Below are 19335 nucleotides of genomic sequence, written 5' to 3'. Positions count from 1 at the left end.
GAACATAAAAAAAACCTACTTTTCATTTTTTTGCTGCATGTTTGCAGTATGAAGCTTCAGTGTTTGCAGCAAGAAATCAACTATGGGCAAACAATTCTATGTGATGAAGGTTTCCTTTAAAAGAAACTTTTAGATATTTGTTGTTAGCTTTCTGTGGGAAAACATTAGGTTGTCAAATGTTATTAGCTACTAAAGAATAGTAGCCATCAAATTTTTTACTAAATTTTTTCATACAAGATCACTCAATATTATAGGTGTAAATTTTATACATCATTTGTATTCAAAGTGGTCTTGAGTATCATCTTGACGGTTAGTTTGATAATCCCATCTAATGACCCCAAAATAAATAACTTCAATAGTTTATTTGCCAATTCAATAATTGAAATGAACCTGTAGAGATCCATTTGTACAAGTTGTTTCTATTAGGAGGGACATAATTTTTATAGACAATTATTTCTCATTAAATTAATTGGTTTAAACACCTTTTATATAAATTAAATCATGTTCAACATATCATGCTTTGCATGGGCAGTAGGAACTAGCCAATCTTGTCCAGTTTGGAACCAGTCTACATTTGGCAAAGGGAAGCAACTTTGCAAAAAGGTTAAAATAACAGAATCAAATGGGTAATTGGCAATTGGAATTTTCCACTGCTAATCAATACCATCAAAAGTTTACCTGAGATGTTCATTTTCATTTCTAAACTGTTCCACTTTTCCTGAAAGTTGTTCCACATCATGTAACTTGGTCAAACTACTCTCAGACTGAAAATACATAATTAAAAAAATTCATAAATTGTTTTATTATTATCTTAAACCTTTCAATTAGAACTCATATACAATTTGTAAAAATTACATTCTGGGCAAATGTAGCATTAAATTCATAATACAAATAATTTTACCAAGCTATCATATTTTTTAGGTTACAAGAAGAGTTATTGATTACAAATGAATACAAATAAAATAAGCAGTATGTGGTAAATGAATATTTTTCCAATTTACTGCAAAATTATTTTTCATAAACACTACGACATTCCTATTTAGAATGGAAAAGGCTTCAAATCAATTTGATCTGGATAAAGGCATCTAATGAAAAATCAATCAGAAATCAATTGGACTTTCTGTTTACTCTGTACATCAATTGTGATAAATTTGACAAATATTGGAAATCATATTATGATAAAACCTGGCAATATTGAAAATCATTTATCACATTACAAGTTCAGATGTTTTAATAACAGATGGAAAGTTGAAAATAAAGTCTGTCAAGCTGAAGCATGAAAAAATGAAAAAAATTGATGAAAAAAAAAATTCCTAAAAGAATTTATTTTGGATTTAAGGACATTACATTCATATGTATGTGCAAACTTATTACAACATTCTTTTGTAACCCTGAAAACATTTCTCCACCAATATCACATTAAATCTAAACATCATTATCAATACAATTTAGTTTTCATGGTCAACACGAACCAATTGTAACAAATAGAACATCTTGCATGCATGTGGATACAAATATAGAAGAAATATGAAACTTTTTAAACAGTAAAACCTTATTGAAAGTGAAACTGTAGGGTTTGTTTTTCAAGATTTTCACAAAAATCATAAGTTAAAAAAATTGGAAAAGTTTAGTTTTCATTTAAAAAAAGTAAGATCTTAACAAAAATATAGGTGGAAATGTGAAAAAATGAGAATAAAACAAACTTCTGTGAATCAGGGTTTTACTGTAAAATGAAATTTTCAAAAATAAATAATTAATTAAAACTATTTAAAAAGATAAAATTAACCTGTTAGGTTTCTAAAGATGGTGTGACAATAAGACGACTGTTGATCATCAAGAAACAATCCATCCATAAGTAATACCCATTGAATACTAAGAAAGGATGTTATTAAAAATTTAAACAAAATCATTACAAAAGACATAAAAACATCCAGACTAGAGAAACAATAAACCTACAGAAATTTAAACCATTTGAGGATCTTAAGGTGCTAATTACTCAAGATGACAATTTAAAAATATAAAAATTTCTCAACAATTTGTATAGTATACCTTACAAAATCCTTAAAATTTCTCAAGCATATACAAAAACAAAGTTTTATTTTTAATGCTGTGAATTTGATTATTTTTGCTTTATTAACCTGAAATTTTATATATGCATTTATGTATATTTTTTTTCTTATAATTTTGATCTGTAAATTTTGCTGAAAAACCAATAAAATAATGTACTTTTAAATTTTTTTTGCAATTTAATGTTTATTTACAAGAAATAATTACAGCAAAAATTATAACAACAATAAAAAAATCGCTTTATATTTGCTAAGGTTCTTGCTTCAATCATAAAAAAAGCATTGATGATAATGACCCACTCATTAAGACCCTCAAATTGTCATGAAATGATCATCAAAGGAAAGTGATAAAAAGATAAGAGGATAATGATCAGAAAGAATTGTCTTCTCAGGTAGACCAAGGTAAAGTGGTCATTTAATGATCTTCTGTGCAGGGTCAAGTGCTGATTGTATTTGTGGATGAGTTTTGTGTAGAATTTTAAGGATTTTACTAATCTGTGATGGAATTTGATACGGGTTTATGTGAATCATGTTTAAATATCTTGTTTCAACATCTAATTTGTTGCAATGATTGGATTTCAATTGTTTCATGCTGTTGATTGTAACAGATTATAAAATTACGATGGATTTTAAATTTTGGACATTTAAAAATCTTAAATACAGTTTTTTGTTACATTTAAATTTAAGATAATAAAGAAACAGTGTAAACATGTTCAACACTGAAATAACATGAACTATTTCATTTGCTTGAATTCAGTAGGCATAGTTAAAAAAAATTAATATCGGTATTTTGTGGTTATAATTTGAAATGTTTATTTCAATATAAACAAGAATATATGTCCATAGAACACCATTCCCTACTTGCACCATCCCATATCCATGTTCAGGGAACTTCAAAATGAAAACCCTAATTCAGCATTTATCTTAAAAAGCTCAGACCATAATGAACATGCATACTCAGTTTCAAGCAGATGTGACCATAACTTCATAGTAAACCACCTATAAAAAAAAACTTTTAACCTGGTACGGGACAGACAAAAATGTAGGTAAAAGTACACGGAAAGAGATATCTTATATGATTTTTAAATCAACCATACCGTATATTATGCAACTGTTAGAAGAACCACTTTATATGTGTAGTGATAAAAATGACTTAACATAATTATTACAATTGGGCTAATAAATCAATAAATCTTTTACACAAATGTATTTTATTGACTTAGTAATAAATATATAAACATATGTATAATATAATATAGTATTATTTGAGAATTAATCCAGTACATAAATACAACGCAAGTCTAGGTGTATATGATCAAATACATGTATTGAGATAAATTTTAAAATCTTCTTTTGTTAAATGGACGATTCATCAGAAAATAAACTGTTGACACAGAGATATGTCTCGCCTATTTGGAAAAAATTTGAAAAAAAGACAATCTGATAGACAGCAACATTGCTAATTATTTCAAAGTTGCTGGACAATGACCTAGGGGCAGGGCCTCAAAATAGTTGTCAAACTGTACCGATAGTAATACAACTTTATACAAGATATCATTGATCTATCACAAGTAGTTCCTATCAAACTGATTTAAGCAGAAAACATAACATGGAAAATTCCCAATTAATTCAAAGTCACTGAACCATGGCCTAGGGGGAAGGGCCTTGAAATAGTCTTACAACTATTTTTAGATCTAATTTTGCTTATCATTTTTCATTCTTATAATTTCTTTCTATCTACAACAGTTTCAGCAGAAAACACCAATATTGGTAATAATTGTCATTCAACTCCTTTAAAAAGTCACCTAAGATTTAGGCCATGTTGACTTATTCATATCCTAGCGATCCTTTTTGATACTACAGTTTCTCTTTATCTTCAACAGTTTCTGTAAAATCCCACAAAAATGGATAACAAGAGTGCACACGCTGAAATGTCTCCCCTTCTTTACTAATCATTGATATTATGTTGATAGTCCTAAATATTAAGCTTTATTACAACTGTCACATAAACTTAACATTAACCAAGTAAACTAAACATTGACCAATGAACCTTGAAAATGAGGTCAAGGTCAGATGAACCATGCTAGACAGGCATGTACAGCTAACAATTCTTCCATACAACAAATATAGTTGACCTATTGCTTATAGTTTAAGAAAAACAGACCAAAACACAAAAACTTAACACTGAGCAATGAACCTTGAAAATGAGGTCAAGGTCAAATAAAACCTGCGTGACTGACATATAGATCATAAAATATTTCCATACAACAAATATAGTTGAACTATTGCATATAGTATTAGAAAAATAGACCAAAACTCAAAAACTTAACTTTGACCACTGAACCATGAAAATGAGGTCAAGGTCAGATGACACTTGCCAGCTAGACATGTACACCTTACAATCATTCCATACACCAAATATAGTAGACCTATCGCATACAGTATAAGAAAAACAGACCAAAACACAAAAACTTTACTATAACCACTGAACCATGAAAATGAGGTCAAGGTCAGATGACACCTGCCAGTTGGACATGTACACCTTGCAGTCCTTCCATACACCGAATTTACTAGACCTATTGCTTATAGTATCTGAGATATGGACTTGACCACCAAAACTTAACCTTGTTCACTGATCCATGAAATAAGGTTGAGGTCAAGTGAAAACTGTCTGACAGGCATGAGGACCTTGCAAGGTACGCACATACCAAATATAGTTATCCTATTACTTATAATAAGAGAGAATTTAACATTACAAAAAATCTTAACTTTTTTTTCAAGTAGTCACTGAACCATGAAAATGAGGTCAAGGACATTGGACATGTGACTGACAGAAACTTCGTAACATGAGGCATCCATATACAAAGTATGAAGCATCCATGTCTTCCACCTTCTAAAATATAAAGCTTTTAAGAAGTGAGCTAACGCCGCCGCCGGATCACTATCCCTATGTCGAGCTTTCTGCAACAAAAGTCGCAGGCTCAACAAAAATGACAATCAGCCAATTTGACTTATTTGTACATCTTATCCTGCAGATCAGTTTTTCTATTCACAGTTTCTCTCTTTCAGTTGTAATTTTTAATGTTATAGCCAAAATTGCAAATTTGCAAAAAAAATTTGAGAACAAAAAATTGTCATTTAGAGCAATACCTTCCACAAGAAATTGTCTGACAGTTGGTAGATCTGACATTGTAAACATTCTGCCCCTTGTCATATTTTCTCTATCTATAATAGTTTCCAAGATAATAGGCAATACTTATATTTTACCCATATGTTCAATTATTTTCCTTGCATCCATATTTGTTTGTTTGTTTGGCAAAGTGATGAGAATGGCTCACATGATCATTTGGGTTAAATGAGCAAAAAATGAACAAGATCTGATGACCCAATACATTTATTCTATTACTGACTTGTCCAAAAGTTCTGAAGATAAATTTGAGGTGTTATGACCAGACTACATAAAAATATCTATTATTGTTCATAAATTCAGAAGTTGGAATTCAGATATTCATGAAAAGACTTTTTTCTTGTTGATGTTAAATCTATGGTTTTCATATTTTGATTATATTTTTGCTTACTTTGCTGATGTCCATTTACTCTGTATCCAATGCATAAGACACTCACATACCCAAACAGTACAAATATTGGCAAGAGTGCATACAATCTACCAAATAATTCTAGTACTAACACATGTTATGATGATCATATGATTGTTACAGGTTATAATGAACTGTGACTGGATGATTGTGCTCAGCCAAACAAAGCAGAAAGCATGCTTATTAAGTCCTATCTTAAATTAAAAAATTTTTAAATTTGCAAAGCTTTTGTGTACACATCTGTCTTATGCTTTATTAATCAAGACATTCAGCATTATATAATGTCTTCAAAAATCAAAAAAATATTGTTTTGTCTATTGTCAGTTCATTAAAAAACAGTAAAAAAATCTTAAAATGTCTTTTCCTAAAAAAGTATATTTTGTTGCTTTCCCTTTATTTGAAAATATAAATAATGATTGTCAATATCCTAATATACCCATAGATTTTTTTTTCAAATAAATATGCTAATATACTTTAAAACTAACTATATGCAAGTATAATTATTAAATATTCTAAATGTTCATCCACAGCCATGACATGATATTAAGCAGCAAACTGTGATAATGCAATTTGATTGGCTAAAACAGTTCTAAGATTGGTCTAAAAATGAAGTGTCTTGTGCTAGCAAAGTATAAAACTGATCAGGGTCTCTTACACTCTTAGTCAAAACTTCTTTTTGCGTCTCTAATAATTTGATCATTTGTTCATTCTCCGCCCTCTCTTGTATCAACTTCCTATTTTCATCTTTTAATCTGCAAAATACAGGTATATATAGGTTATACATTGATGTCAACAAAGTGTTACTGAACTACAAAAGTTGCCTGATAAAACTCAAAGACAACATTAACCATTTATTCCAAAATTTAGTTGCTGTCCAACTACTACTACTGAACCATTCATGCTTTTAATAGATTTATTAAGATCCCCTGCCAAGATGTGCAATAAGATTGAAATGAATCCCAGATACATTGTATAAAATCAGCTGATTCAAAACTACTTTAAACAAATTTAAATGAAACAGATCTATATCATATTTTTACAATAGAGAAACTTCTCATAAAATACAAAATGTAAAAGACATGATATAAAATGCCCTTTCAGTGGACATTTGTAATTATGGAAACGTGTTTATTGATCTAAAATGTATCTTTGTATGGAAACCCAAAATAATCAAAAGACAACTTTATTTCATTTTCTCAACTAAACAGTTCGGAAGAAAAAGCATGAGACAGCTCTAAACCAATCACTTCACTGGTCATCTTTTTATGTATAAAACATTTGAATATTACATCTAATAACTTACTTGACTTTATCCTCATGGTCTTCTGACAGTTTCTCACATTCATCTTTCAGCACTTTATTGTCACCCTCCAATCTAGACGTCTGCAATGGTAAATAATTTGTTCAATGAACATGAAAATTTTAGGTCAGCACACTAATATTTTGTTTTTAACTATAACTCATTTTCCTGTTTTAAATTATGATTCAAAACCAGGAAATCAGGTTTTCCGGTTAAAAAAAAAGGGGAAAAAGGCTAAATTGCTGGTAAAATCTCTGGCGTAAATCATCTGATTTACTTCAGTTAAAGGGTACATTGTTCGACCAAAATATGCACTAAAAGTAGCACTGATCTTCAATTTTTTTTCTCAATAAAAATAAACATGCAAGATTATGTCACTGACTCACAAAAACAAACTCATGTAACACCATTGGAAACAAATATATCCCAGTATTTAAGTATTAGATTCTGTTTTATTAACCATTTGTCCTTCTAAATAAACACATAAATATTTCTTACCAAGTCCTCCATATCTAATAACCTATCACTGAGTGTCTGTATTTCGTTTTCTTTCCGACTGACAGAAGCCGTAAGTCTATCACATGTATCCTTCCATGTGTCTAGTTCTTGTTGTTGGACTGTTGCCTCCCTCATCAAGTCTTCATTAGCTTTCTTCAATTTCTGGAAAATGGCATGACAAAAACAGTAATATCTTCATTAAAAATAATTAAGAAACTGATGCACTTATTTTTGAAACACACTCTTTTTTGTATATCATGTAATTTTCTTTGAAACATTTGAAATAAATGATTTACAAAAAAAATATCTGAATTATAATCTTTATAAATGTAAAATGTTCCTGTTATGTTATGGATGATATTGATTTCAGGATAACTTAATAACCAAAAAAATATGATCATATCAATTACTTGCATGAATTTAAGATCTAGCATTAAGTGATTGTAAAACTTTTCATCATTACACATCTTATTTGCATAAATGCAACAGTACCTAAACATAAGCTTCGCTTTGAAATCACCAGCTGCAAAACAAACTCAAAATGCCTGAAGCAAATTAAATACAGTTTCAAGACAAACATGATAAAAGTCACACATGTTTTTTTCTTCAAATTTTAAATTCTTCCCTTCCAGAAATCATTTCAACAAATAACTACAAAAGTAGCATGGGTTGACGTGCTAAGCATACCCTACTCAATCATAATTAAAATAAATGGAGAATGTGTCCATGGGACACAGATGATGCCCCCGCTTGATACAATGTTATAAAGGGACATAACTAAAGAACTGTTAAAGTAACGCCACCCAAAATACAACTTGATTTGTGTTTTGTGGTAATAAGCATTGTGTATAAGTTTCATAATATTTGCTTGAGTCAAACTAAAGTTAGAGAACGGAAACAAAAAAAACCCCAGCATTTTTTTCATTTATGAAGGGGCATAACTCCAGAACGGTAAAAGTGACACCACCCAAATTCGAAATTGATCTTAGTTTTGTGGTAATAGGCATTGTGTATTAGTTTCATTCATAACATTTGGTTGAGGCAAACTAAAGTTAGAGAACAGAAACCAATTCAGGGACATACATACGGACTGATGGACAAGGGTAAACCTTAATGCTCCCTCCACTAAGGCAGGGGCATACAAAATAGGAAAAAAGGGAGTAAATGTCTGACAGATTGGAAAAGCTCTCACACATTACAACTCAGCACAGTCTAGGTCCTGATAAAAAATGAAATCATCCTTCTCAGAAGTTCCTTAGAAAAATGTGAGGAAAATATTTGTTTTCAGTCATTGTATTGAAAATTCAAAGTATCTGAATACAGGGAGTAGGTGCCTCACAAATTTGTTGAAAAATGCTCACACATTACAACTCATCACTGCCAAGCCGCTGACCAAATGTAGGTCATTCTGTTGAGTAGTTACTGAGGAAATTGTGACACTTATTGGACAAACTGACATATTTAAACATTTGCACCACATAAGTTAATGATGAAGTTTGTGAGATAAAGAGTTTTAAACTATGCAATTGAATCAATACTTTACTAAGAATTATTTATTCGTGATTAACAATTTTCAACCAAGTAATTGTTATTCGTCAAATGTGCATGTTTAAAGTCAAAGATCAAATTATAACATTCAAACATCACTTACAGTGCTTCATGAATGATTGTATGATATGATACATTAAATAGTTTCAAAATGATGAAATGAACAATGTTAACCACACCAAGCCAAAAGAACTTGCCGATTGTCTGAGGTTAGATTTACTTTCCAATCGTTGCCTGTACTGATTATAAAAATTTAATTCACTATTTTATCCTGTCTATATGGGAAATAGATAAAGAAACTAATGATCAGTCAACCATTCTATTCCGTAATAAAATAATTGAATATATGAATCTAAATATCATTGAAAAATTCTATTTCTATTACCCTAATAAATTTTACACTAAACGTTTTACAAAAAAATTCTAATTAAAGAGTCCTGTAAATGAACTATTCTTTTTAAAGTTCTTACCATTCTACGTATACATATCTAAAGATTCAAATATGTGATTAATAAATTTTCAGATTACATCTTTTAGCACAAGCAAAAATAATTCATTCAATTCTTGTTGAAATGATAAAATTGCTAATTCAATGGATTCTTAAGGTGGTACATAACACTACAGGGAGATTACTCTGTAAAAATCAGCTCAACATTTTAATAACGTTCTATTGTTAATGAAATATTAAGCTTCTCAATGATTAAAGTTAGTGTTTGTCAAACTGCTATATATCCAATAAAATTTTTCCGATAAGTGTGTGGTTCAAGTTTTTTTGAAATTTTTATATTTTTGTCAAAGGGTCAAAGTAAATATTTTGTACAAATTTTATGAAAATTAAATGAGCCAAATTAATTTTAGTCAAGGTGTTTGGTACCACCTTAATTCTACTTATATTCCCTTTCCTTTTATTGTGCTGATGTTTATACATGTATAATTCCATGATATTGTAGAATATAATTTTTGATGAAACCCCTTTTTCTAAATATAAATTTGACTTACTGTTTCCAGTTCTTGATTTTTGTTGTCCAATAGAGTATTGTCGTGTCTCAGCTGTCTTAATTCACTCTGAAAAACAGAAATTATCTCCCCTTATTACATACTTAGTAGTAAATACATGTAAATTGCATGTGTAATACACGGAATGGCAATGTGCTGTATCCGCTATCCGTGATGATATCGATATCAGTCACGGTTTCAAAGGCTTTATTGAACCCCTATTGTGTATTATGTCATGTCTCGTGAAAAATATCTAAATTAGTTGAACTTGAGGTATGTATATAATAAAGTGTATATGATATTGCTTTTTTTAATATCACACACCGTATCTACCCTCAACCAATATAATCCCTCGAGCAGAGCTCTTGTGATTATATTGGTGTTTTAGGTTGATACTTGTGTAATATTGAAAAATGCATATGATTTACTCTATTTACTATAACCAGTCAACATTATCTCGCCTTCATTGACACAAGTTTAGAAAATCACATGTAGTTAAGTTGTAATATTTAAATATATATTTAAAATTCAATTCAAAGTAAATAATAAGTTTCTTGCAGTGAATAAGAAGTGAAAATATTCTGCATGAGTTTCTTTAATTCTTACAAAGTCAAAAACATCCTACTGGAGTCCAACCATTTTACAATCAATTAATTAACACAAAAGAATTAATAAAAGTCATTTAAGTAAAGCTGATAAAACTTCTTCTATTAACTTAAAATACAAAGAATAACCTTCAAACTGTCATTGACTTCTTCAATTTCCTCTTTTTCCCTTTTATATTCCTTTGCTTTGTTATCTACTAACTGCAATAAAAAAATAATGTCATTTATAATTGGCTTAAAGATCATGATTTAAAGTATAAACATTCAAACTGAACTTTCTTTTTCAAGGGGTTTATTATTTAAACAGAAAAAAATATCTAGTGAAATCACTCATTTTATTCATCATAGCTATTAGGGTAAATTTTTTTCACACAATAAATTACCAGTACTATTTTTTCTGGCCATTTTAGCTCTATTTCGGGAATTTTGTGTGAAAAAGGGATCTGCTAACACTTTAACAAATACAGTAAGATGTTGGCCAACATACACAATACCAATAACATACTCAAAAGAATGTGAACCATGTAAAGAAAAAAACATGGTATTAGACAGGTTTTATGTTACAAAAAATAAAATACTTTAGTTCCTCATTCAATAAGTAAATTTCACATCAACGTGCTGGTTATATATTTACTATTGTTTTCACACAACGTACATAAAGGGGTTAGATTTCAATATAAACCCCATCCATATATTGGACATTTTGGTTTTATTATATTCTACAGTTAAAAAACTCTAAACAAGTAATTAGATAATTTACCATTTTCTTCAGTTCTACTAAATGCTGTGAAATAAAATGAATTTAATCTCTGTTTAATAAAAAGGTAAATATTTCTTCTTATATTACCACCACCAACTGCTACTAAATATGTACTGTCTAAACTAGTCATTGTTTTGTTCTTTTAGCTAACAATAGATGTTCTTTAAGCTAACAATAGATGTATGGGAACTTTATAGGATTCCAGAAAATTCATAAATTTCTTTGTGAATGTTTAATATCAATTTATTTCATAATTCATATCTACACATAAGTTACAAGTAGACACTATTTTTTTCAATAAATTGTTTTGAAGCAGCTGACAGAAGTCAAATTTGTATTTTCCAAAATAATATAGGTACTTCCTTTATGAAGAAAATTAATTCTTCAAAATATTTGGTTTAAAAATATTTTCAAGTAAATTTGAAGTTTGTTTTAAACTTTCACCTTCTCCTTGTTTTTGGTTAGTCATACAGAAATCAAATAATAAGAAAACACATTCTCAATGTGAATTGTAAGATTGGACATTAACAATCACCAAGAACATAGGCTACACCACTTTAAAGGTATGGCTATAATTTAATGAAAGTAATTAAAATAAGATTAAACAGTTATTATCCTACCCTCATGTCAATACCAAAATCTTGCATAACCTGATTATGAGAGGATAGTTCTCAGATTCATGCAAAGTTTTAACAAAAAATTCTGATATATTTATTCTTTTTAGTTGATATTTCTTTACTTTTTATATCTCTTCAACAAGTATCAAATATGAAACAGTTTACATTTGGAAAAACAGTTTGAATAGGAATATTATTTTGAAATAGTAATACTTTCTACAAATCATTACTTGCATGATCTAGGCTAACAGATAATGTAGGGAAAACCATAAAAACCAAATGTAGGTAAGCAATCTGATCGAAAAGAAATTCTACTGCTAAAAGCATAACTGTAGGATCAAACACCACAAAGAAATTGATTACAACAATTATTCTAATTAATTGAAAAATCTATGTAAATTTCCATTCTACTTCATACAACACCATGAGGGGAAATGGATTAAGGACTATTTTGGTGAAATAACTTGCCCTAGAAGTAGACCCAGCTGAAAAATATTCTTTGGCATTGGGCCCAGCAGAATACAGGTTTCTATTCCTTACACTCTAAATATGTAAAACACACATAAAGTCTCATAGAAAATTTTTCCAAAACTTGTTGAAATGTCAACTTCTCCCAATGAGATTAACATTATTTACAACTACAAAATCTAGGCAAATTTGAATATATTTTTTTCCTTCTGAGGTCTTTTAAAATATCTAAATAATCTATTGTATTTGTGATAATGAACGATGAATTTCTATCTATTACAAAAACTGTACATTAAAATGTAAGTTCTCAATGTGCTTCTATTTCAGAGACCTGGGTGTTCCTTTCTGAAGACTTTTAAATCATTTTCAAAACATTAACATAAATATTATCAATTCACTCAAATCTTCTTTTTTTCTACCCTATTATTTTAGAATAATTTGATTTTTCTGAATTATATATATATTCTATACAACAGAAAATATAAAAAGATCAACAATTCAATAGAAACAGTAAATATGTATACAATATCAAAGAGAAGAATAAAACCTATGTACCCATTACTTCCTACAAACCTTATTTAATTTCTCTACTTCGTCCTTCAGTCTGTCTCTCTCAGTCAAAGCAAACTCAGCCTGCTGTTGTGTTACTTTTTTACCACTTTCTAATGTACTAATCTGTTCTAAGGACCTCTCATAATATGCTCTCACTGAGTCCAACTCTGACGCTAAATCTTGGTTGGCCTATAAAAAAATATCATATATAATTTTTAAAATCATGCACAAAACAATTTTAAGGATTTCTGTATTTCTTCAGTGTTCATAATTTGATGGGTCTACCTAATATTCTAGCTGCTGAATTTCAGGATCAAAATATATGTAACCTCTTAGGTTATGGCTATTCTTTCAGCTGTAGACATATAAAAAGACAAAATTCAATATACAGGTACAATAACTACAAAATTATATTTTTTTCATGAGATTTAGTTCATAACAGACAATCAGATATATGGATGTATGGTGCATCATAGTTCTTCATGAATATTTTATTTTGCTTAATGTAAAATTTAATCATATTTTTTGGGGGCATTATTGCACCTTAGTTAAAGTTATTTGCCATTAATAATATATATAAGATATTTAAAAACTTCATTATCACAGAAAAAAATATTAATGTTTTTTCAAAGATTTGGTTTGTCATAGATTTAACGATTATTGGCTGAGAATGTGTACAAATAGCTGTAAGTGGATTACTGTACCTTTTTATAATCTAATAGTTCTTCTTCAACATCAACAAACTGATCCTGTTTCTTTTTGGCAATATTTTTAGCTCTTGACACTTCAATCTCTTGATCATGAATTTGTTCTTCTAATACTGATTTAGTCTAGAATGAAATAGGAAACTTAAGACATAATCAGAGTTTGATGAAGTATCGAGAGAATATTTGTTTTTAACAAAGAATTTGTTCTGATTAAATCTTTTATAATACCAATTCATATACATATGTTTCATTAATATTTTCAAAGTTTAGTTGAAACTATAAACTCAAAAAACTCATAAAATAATTATTTTCATTGGTACCAGTTCCTCATATAATTGCTAAATTTATAAAATCTCATTATAAATCTGATAACTTGTTGCTTGACATCCTGGTCCAATCTTTGCTCCACAGTACTGGGGCAAGGTGGTATATAGCTGATTCAGTGCCATTCAGCCCTGACAGGATTGCTGTAGTCTGAAATTGCTCGGATGTCTGACAGCATTTTTAGAGTGCAGTCAATATACAAATATATATTGCTGAGTGATTGTTCAAAAATCACAATAATAAATGCATGCAAAAATGAATGACTCTACATTTTAAAAATTTCCATATGAACATAGTATTCATAGCATAATAAATATTTTGTTTAGATATTTCTTTTTTACATTTAACTTAGAAAAACCAATAATAATGAAATTATACTAAACATGCATACAATGTAATGGAATCTATCAAAACACCTCTTGAGTACCACTACAAACCAATATTATTCCAGGTATTATAAAATTTAGTACAATTTCAATGATGAAACTATCAGCATTATAACAGAATTAAGATGCATTCCAATAATAGTGTTTCTAGTAGCTATTTATAAAGTACATTCCCCGCCTACTGAACTTATACAAAGTTAAAATCATACCTTAGACATAATGAGATACGTCTGTAAATATTTTTCCATAAGATATATTACAATGTCTTTATAAGTTAAGAATAAATAATCAAATGTTATCTAGTTTGCAATCCATAAAGTTAAAGTATAAATTACAACCCCACCCCACCCCCCTCCCCCACCCACCCCTGAATTCAAATTTGATAAAAACATGCCAAATAGAAATATTAGCAAGAAACAAATTTGTTGTTAAAAATGATAAAAAATTCTAAAATTCAAGATACTCTCCCTCAAATTAAAGCAATAATTATTAACTAATATTCAAACAAGTATTTCAAAAGTTCAATATTAGATGAAATATTTGACAAAATAAGATTATCTCCCTTCACTTACTCTTTCTAACTGTTCATTATTAACTAATATCTGTTGTAATTTATTATTTGAGTCCATTTTCTCATGAAACAATCTGTCTTTTTCAGCACCAAAAAGAGTCACTTTTGACTGCAAATCTTTTCCTTTTTCTTCTGACACTTCTAACTGTTTTACAAGCTTTTGTTTTTCCTTGAAGAAGAAAAGGAATAAAACTGCATTAATCAACAATATTACGAAAAAATACTGTTAGGGCTGTATTATAATTAATTTTTAGATCAACTTTATAACTTTAATATATAAGAATAAAGCAGCAATGGTTTGAAAGCATTGTTTTTAAATTTCAATTGAAAATGCAGCATGACAGAGATCATTTGATAACTTTTTTGATTTGAGTGTCATTGATAAGTCTTTTGTAGACGTAATGCATGTCTGGCATACAAAACTATAAACCTGGTATCTTTGATGAGATTTTTTTTATCATTTGTTTTAGTTCCCTTTACCAGCTGACAGACCTTTTCCAAAATTGTATTAAACAATAAAATACAAATAAAGTCATGGTTTTTCTCATTGTTGAAGGCTGTACGGTTGCCTATAATTGCTTACATTCACTTTATTTGAACTTTGGTGAATAGTTGTCTCATTGGTAATCATACCACATCTCCTTATTTTTATATTATCATAATATGGTTCAGATTGAAATGAGGAATAACCACAATCTTATATGATTATAAGAGAGAATGCAAATATATACACTTTAGATATTCTCTATCTATTGCACATATATTCTAACTAGACATACCTCAGCTAATGATTTCCATGACCCTGCTAGTTTTTCATTTTCATCTTTCATGGACTGTGTGAGACTCCTCAGTTCTGATAACTGCCCTGATACTTCACCAATCCTTTTCTGTAAGTTTCCATTCTCCTGTACAATAATAAAATACAAGTTAGCCTCTGTACAATAACAAAAAAAACCAAGTCAGCCTATAAAATTCAATATTCCTGTACAATAATAAAATACACATTAATCTGTACAAAAATAAGAGGTCAAAGTTGGCAAGTTAAGATTAACCAAACTTCAAAAATTGACATGTGAGCATAAAATTGCCATAAGTCTGTAAATTTAATCAGCGTTTCACTTGTTGCATGCATCAATTCCTGAACAATGGCAAATTTTAACTGCTTTTTCTACAAACCCTTTGTCCGATCTAAATCACATGTATATCTTTCCACAATACATCTACCAACAGCACTTTTTAACATATGATTAGAGTTTTTTATATTTTCCTCTGAAAACAAAGTATAGAAATTATTACAAGCTGATAGCGCAAATCAAGAAAATTACTTACATCTCTCAGATGTTTGATTTCTACCCTTAATGTGGCATTCTCTTTTTCCATAGGTTCAAACTTTGATCTTGCCAAATCCATGGCTTCTTTGGAAACAGCAATTTCTCTTTTCAAAGTGTCTTTATCCTAAAAAAAGAAAAAGAAAAAACAATCTAACCAATGGCATTACTACAAAATAGACTTGGATCAGTGAAATGTATAGATAACATAAAAACATTTGTTTTAAACTATTTCTTTATAAAATTTATTTACAGAAGAGAGGATGAACTTCTCTTAACTGCAGTATAGGTCAAAACACCAGCTCACAAAGTTTATTCTCTAAAACACTTATCATTAAAATACATCCTTGAGAAGCACCACAATTCATAGGTAATTTGTATAAATGGTACTTTTAGGGAGTCCTATTAAAATAAATGGGGAATGTGTCCATGGGACACAGATGATACCTCTGCTTGCATATAACGTTATAAAGGGACATAACTCAAGAACGGTAAAAGTGACGCTAACCAAATTCGTACTTAATCTGAGTTTTGTGGTAATAAGCATTCTGTATAAGTTTCATAACATTTGGTTGAGGCAAACTTAAGTTAGAGAACGCTGAATTTTTCCATTTGAAAAGGGGCAATTCTAGAATGGTAAAAGTGACAACACTAAAAATCAAACTTGATCTGTGTTTTGTGGTAATAAGCATTGTTTATAAGTTCCATAACATTTTGTTGAGAACGGAAACCAATTTCGGGACGTACGGATGTACAGGGGTAAAACTTCATGCCCATCTGGTACGGCGGGGGCATAAAAAAGTATATGTTAGACACAAATTTTCCCTCATATTGATTTTTTAAAGTTTCACTACCAAACCAAAATAAATGACTGCAAACGGCCATACTTTATATAGAGATTTTTTCTTCAAATAATAACATCATCTGCTTTGAAATTATAAAATATCAACAGTCGTGATTAAGAAAAGATATTTCAATCTCCTCTCATCTGAGTGCTAAGTCTCAACAATAACATCACATAGTAGGAAAACAATTTTTTTGCAACTCAAAAGAAAGTAACATCAAAATTTCTTTCTTCGAATACTGAAATCATTAGAGAAACAGTTTCCCACCTTTTCTTATATGCAAAATAATATTTTTCCACTATCAACAGTAACATTATAACACTCAGCAAGATTCACATTTTTAAATTTTTAAATTTGATTGTCCCAAATGAAAATTGTATCTTACATGATGAAGTGTTGGAATCTATATTCACACTGTAATACACTTACCTGAGTTAATCTACCATTTTCATTCTCCAACATAGATAAAGCTTGTGTAGATTGTTCTAAAAGCACCATACGTTTATTATTGTCATTTTCTGTCACTTGGTGTTGAGCTGAAAGTGACCTCAATTGGAAATCTAATTTATCTATCCTGAAAGCAAAAATAATTTATTCATATTTATTTATTGGTCACAAGAATTATGTTTACATAAATTCAAAACAAATATATAGCTTGCTGTTCGGTGTGAGCCAAGGCTCTGTGTTGAAGACTGTACTTTGACCTATAATGGTTTACTTTTATAATTTTTGACTTGGATGGAGAGTTGTCTCATTGGCACTCATACCACATCTTCTTATATCTAATTATAGCCATTTTTTTTGTCATCAAAATATAATACTAACATAACGACCTTGTTTAAAAGCATTTCATTCATTTGATACTTTTAAAAAAATCTAAAAACTTTTGTGACTTGTATCAGTACAGCAATATAGACAAACATTTCTCCTTATCCCATAACTACTTTCACAGAGACAAAATTTGAAAAATCTCACCTGTCTTGCATTTCCTGCCGTAAACGAATATTTTCCATTTTCAAATAATCTCTTTCTTGTTCTAATGTATCAAAAGTTTGTATTGTCTTTCTGTATTCCTATATGAAATAGAGAAAAATATCACTTCATTAATTTTTTAGAAACAATTGAAATGGTCAGGCTGTTTTGAGGCTTTTTTCTGTTTTTGTTTTTGTTATGCTATTTTTGTTTCTTCTTTCAGGAGTTTTTTTTGATGGGGGGATTATACTGTTGTGCTTAATATGAATAGTTTCAACTGACCTGTATAACAAATATAAAGTTTGTGTAATGTAATTTTTTATTCAATAACTTTTACTGACTGCTTTCTCTCATTTCAGAAACATCACAGAGGGCCATAATTTTGAAAAAAAATCTTCTAGTTTGAAAAGGTAGCTTTGTATGATAATTTCATGATATTAAAGAGGCTAAAGAAACAAAACAAAGTGAGATGACAGATAAACATTGACTGATATGTGTCTTCATCATGAAAACAATTTTTAAACTTTCAAAAATCAATAACAATGGCTGCATTTTGTAAATATCCTGTCTGATTTCTTCCAGCTTAATATGCCAAACCTTGAAAAGTTTACCACTATCCATGGGTTTTGTTTATTATTTAGTTGACCCTGTCCTGATTGTATGCTATATCATATAAATTTTCACTGTACAAAAAACTTACAACCCTTCCACCTTGAAAAACTAAAAACAATATTTACTCTTTCTTTTAACTGCAGATCTCCAACAAGAATTGTGTTCCCTCGTGCTGCATTTTCTATTTTGTTGAGTCGTTGACTTTGTAACTGTAAATAAAATAAATAAAAAGCCTTCTATCATTTTTTTTTAAATCATTACAATTAGTTTCTTACAATAATAACTCTGAATATTCACCCAACTTTCTTGCAAGAATACAGTTAACATGTGTATTGTTTTGATATGGGTCCCCATTGTTCATCAAAAGTCATATTGACTTAAAAGTTTGTTTTTTTGAAACTGCAAGTTTTGTTTTCGATAGTTATCATTAAACATGTCAACAAATCCTTTAGAAATAAATTATTGATGATCAATTTAAAACTGTTCGAATGTCACTACTGAATTTTCTTTTCATTTATTTTTTTGAAAGAAGTTAGCTTTAAACAATACACATAAATGTAGCTTATAAAATATGCATGATATTG

At 29.3% G+C, this 19335-nt stretch overlaps 1 protein-coding gene across 19 annotated transcripts in view; it reads right to left on the bottom strand.

Annotated features, from left to right (window-relative positions):
• Window positions 1-19335, bottom strand: part of LOC127734275 (myosin-10-like) — an 81757-nt gene that overhangs the window by 36948 nt on the left and 25474 nt on the right. For 17 of the 19 annotated variants that reach the window (XM_052244045.1, XM_052244048.1, XM_052244046.1 and 14 more), the window contains 15 exons: window positions 18877-18960; window positions 18143-18240; window positions 17597-17741; window positions 16324-16449; window positions 15774-15899; window positions 14996-15163; window positions 13711-13836; window positions 13028-13195; window positions 10739-10810; window positions 10008-10073; window positions 9206-9247; window positions 7461-7622; window positions 6966-7045; window positions 6318-6414; window positions 679-764 (listed from right to left, as the gene is read on the bottom strand). In XM_052244045.1, coding sequence (XP_052100005.1) covers window positions 679-764; window positions 6318-6414; window positions 6966-7045; window positions 7461-7622; window positions 9206-9247; window positions 10008-10073; window positions 10739-10810; window positions 13028-13195; window positions 13711-13836; window positions 14996-15163; window positions 15774-15899; window positions 16324-16449; window positions 17597-17741; window positions 18143-18240; window positions 18877-18960 — 1646 coding nt within the window. The remainder of the gene's footprint in view (window positions 1-678; window positions 765-6317; window positions 6415-6965; window positions 7046-7460; window positions 7623-9205; window positions 9248-10007; window positions 10074-10738; window positions 10811-13027; window positions 13196-13710; window positions 13837-14995; window positions 15164-15773; window positions 15900-16323; window positions 16450-17596; window positions 17742-18142; window positions 18241-18876; window positions 18961-19335) is intronic. The other 2 variants (XM_052244052.1, XM_052244065.1) reach the window with 1 other exon arrangement.

This window comes from Mytilus californianus, unplaced genomic scaffold (assembly GCF_021869535.1).
Source record: "Mytilus californianus isolate M0D057914Y unplaced genomic scaffold, xbMytCali1.0.p SCAF_3, whole genome shotgun sequence".
NCBI classification, from domain to species: Eukaryota; Metazoa; Mollusca; class Bivalvia; order Mytilida; family Mytilidae; genus Mytilus; species Mytilus californianus.
This window is presented reverse-complemented; position numbering and strand designations above follow the sequence as displayed.